At 35.8% G+C, this 3,554-nt stretch overlaps 1 protein-coding gene across 1 annotated transcript; it reads right to left on the reverse strand.

The window, feature by feature from the left end:
* Window positions 1–2,172: 2,172 nt before the first annotated feature.
* LOC115272339 (olfactory receptor 5AL1-like) lies at window positions 2,173–3,166 on the reverse strand. The gene is given in 2 exon segments (XM_029915423.1): window positions 2,173–3,141; window positions 3,143–3,166. Coding segments are annotated over 2 exon segments (993 nt in total).
* Window positions 3,167–3,554: the final 388 nt, after the last annotated feature.

The raw sequence follows: 3,554 nt of genomic DNA on the forward strand, positions 1-3,554 counted from the left end.
TTTTGGTCTCAACTTACAGATGAAAAGATTGTGCATCAGAGTTGTTAAGATTCTTTCCTTAGGTTCTAAACCAAGGCAGTTTTGCAATAGCAAATGGGACCCAGTGACATCTCCAAGTGCTGATGTGAAATATTTAAGAATCTGACTTTTCAGCGGGGAGGGAGATTCTCAGAAACATGAAAACAAACTGATGGGCAAAAGGATGATAGAAGCAGAAGGTCCTCAGCCCCATATGTGGTGACCTTTCTCTATTCTCCTTCCCAGAATGTATGGGCAAAAGAGGAGACATATTTTCGGTGACACACTAAGGCTCACATATCAGTCTGATTATTATTGTAACTTGTAAAAAATTTAACTTAACTCTAGTTTTTCAGTGATATGTTTGTGAATCACCATTCAGTGTTTCAAAAGTCCCAAGGTGGTCTAACTGTAGTTGGAAATATAACATAGCCATTAAAAAAGTGATGTTTTATAGTCAGACAAAATTGAACACTAATCTTGTTGCTTTTTACTAATTATTAGATACATGTTGTGTTAATAAATTACATAAACTGCTTTGATTTTTTTTTCTTGGTTTTTAGATACCTGTCTCAGAAGAGTGCTAAGAAAATTAACTAAGCAATAAAGTAATTATTTTAAAGCATTTTGATAAGCACCCAACACATGGACATTCAGTAGAAAATAAATATCATATGATTTCATTCATATGTGAAATTTCAAAAACAAAATAAGCAAGCAAAGGGGCAAATGGGAAAAAAGAAAGAGTAGAAAAAAACCAAGTTTCTTAACTATAGAGAACAAACTGATGGTTACCATGAGGAGGTAGGAGGGGGCAGGTGGGTGAAAGAGAAGATGGGGACTTTAAAAAAATTTAACATTAGCACTATTTTCACTTTGAAAAGCTTCAAACTGAACAAATTCATTATTTCTTAATGTACTCATTACAAAACATAACAAAGGTAGGTTAGTTCTTCCTTCAAGAAAAAAAAGATGTTTATTTTAGTAGCAGGAATAGAGGAACCAAAAAAAATCAATTTAATATATGTTCAGAAACACACAATGCAAAAGGAAATTTTAAAGAACTGAATTGCTTTAAAGATCACAGTAATTTCTTAGCTTTTATATTTGCATTTTGTTGATTTTAAAATGAAGCATGTCATGTTGCCAACTATTTCTAAAAAGGTTATTACCCTATTACCTAAAACCTAATAAAAAGGATCATTAATATAATAATAATGTTAATAATAAAGCATAGGGTTCCAGGGTGGCTCAGCTGGTTAGGCATCCAGCTTAGGCTGAGGTCATGATCTTGAGGTTTGTGAGTTTGAACCTCACGCTGGGCCCTGTGCCCAAAGGAACTATCACTACTGCCTCGTGCAGTTAGGAAACTAAGATAAGGAAATGTAAAATAATTTACCAGTGACAACAGCTCTTGGAAAAGCTAAGATTGTTGCCAAACTCTGTGAATAAAGAGTCCACATTCCTAACCACACACCTATATAAAATAGACAGTGCATTATAATCATATAAAGCAGTTCCGTTGAACTAAACTGATACAGATTCAGTGTCACTAAATATTCAATGTCAAGGTAGCTCTGTTGGTGCTTCTCTTAGATGAATGTGGGAAGTGGGGTATTAGGGAAATTATCCAGAGTGTTAAGGCCAAAAATTCTTGCTGTTAAGCTTTGACATGTTTTCCAGATTGTCTTTGCAACAACTTGAAATACAAGATACCAGATCTTGATGTATTTCAGGAAAGCCCAAATTTTTCAATATGACACAGAATTCAGGTAAAGTCACTATACATCCCACACCCTGCCTCTATTCCTTTGATTTTGGAGAAGACATCATGATCAAACAGGTTAAGCGACTGTTTCTCATGCTCACACACTCCCTCTCTCTCTCTTTCTCTCTCACTCTCTCTCTCTCTCTTGCTTGCTCTTACTCTCTTGCTTTCTCTATTTTTCTTTCTCCTTTTACAATTCAATAACTTAAATTTTACAGAACACCTTTCATGGGGAAATCACAGAAAGAAACTCTGGGTAAGACATATCTTGATTCAGTTTGAGTCATGAAAGTGAGGAATTTGAATCTATCATTTATCAGCACTGTAACTCTAGGTAAGATAGAGCTCAAAGTCCTCGGATCTCTTCCTGTCAAATGATTTTTCAGTTATCTGATAGCCAAACACAACTTCCCTACAATTTTTTTCAGTGCATTTTTTACCTCCTGATTTCTCAAGCTGTAGATTAATAGGTTTAACATGGGAATCACTGTCACATAAAACACTGAAGCAAATTTATCAGTGTTCAGAGATTGGTTTGACTTGGGCAGTAGGTACATAAAAATGATTGTCCCATAAAATATCATGATGGAGGTCAGGTGGGAAGCACACGTAGAGAAAGCTTTCTGTCTTCCTCCAGTAGAATGGATCCTCAGGATGGCAAAGAAGATGAAGACATAAGAAATTATGACAAGCAGTAGAGAGCAGAGGGTATTGAACCCAGCAATGACAAACAACATCATCTCTTTAATATGAGTGTTGGAGCAGGCCAGAGCAACTAAGGGCACATCATCACAGTCGAAGTGGTTGATTACATTGGAGCCACAAAAAGACAAGTGGAGCGTTGCCACAGTCTGCACGAGACCCACTGTGACTCCGTAAGCATATGTGCGAACACTCATTCGATTACAGAGATTTCTAGGCCTACGAATGATGTAGAGTAAAGGATTGCAGATGGCCATGTAGCGATCATATGCCATGATTGCGAGCAAATACAGTTCACAAACTGCAAATGTGATGAAGCAGCACACCTGAAGGGCACATGCATAAAATGTTATACTTTTCACGTCACACAGAAAGTTCACCAAGGTCTTTGGGGTGACAGATGAAGTAAAAGAAAAATCAACAAAAGCCAAGTGGCTAAGAAAAAAATACATGGGCGTGTGAAGCTGAGGGCTGAAGTGGATGAGCACAATCATACCAAGATTACCCACGACACTAGCTAAATAGATTACTAGGAATATGCCAAAGAGAATGGCTTGTAGCTCTGGATTATCAGTGAGTCCCAAGAGGATAAACTCAGATACTCCTGAATGATTGCCTTTGGCCATGGAATAGATTTTAAAGTTTCCTCACATTTGAAAACCCCTCCAGAGCACACATTCTGAATATTCTTGTCTCTATTGGCGTTAATTAAGCAGATGTTAGGAGCTTGTTCTGATCCACTGTGAACTTACAGTTGAACACATTCAAAGGAGAATCTTTCTGGTAGTTCTGGTTTCAGAATGAAGTGATTTGTTCTAGGCAGCAACTCGAAAAGACAAAATTCTATGAGGATTTGTAAATATAAAAAAATGATATTTTATTTTGAATTTTATGTAATTGAATAATGTATCTCATTAACAATGTTAATAAAATAAAGATTGAAATTATGTGAACACTGATAAAATACTTTTTAATTATTGAAATATTTTAAGCAGAATTATACTAATTCCTTTGACATGTTTAATTAAGTGGAAACAAAAATTCAAAAAATCAATGTCAGAAAAGG

Source organism: Suricata suricatta, chromosome 11 (genome assembly GCF_006229205.1).
Source record: "Suricata suricatta isolate VVHF042 chromosome 11, meerkat_22Aug2017_6uvM2_HiC, whole genome shotgun sequence".
Lineage (NCBI taxonomy): Eukaryota > Metazoa > Chordata > Mammalia > Carnivora > Herpestidae > Suricata > Suricata suricatta.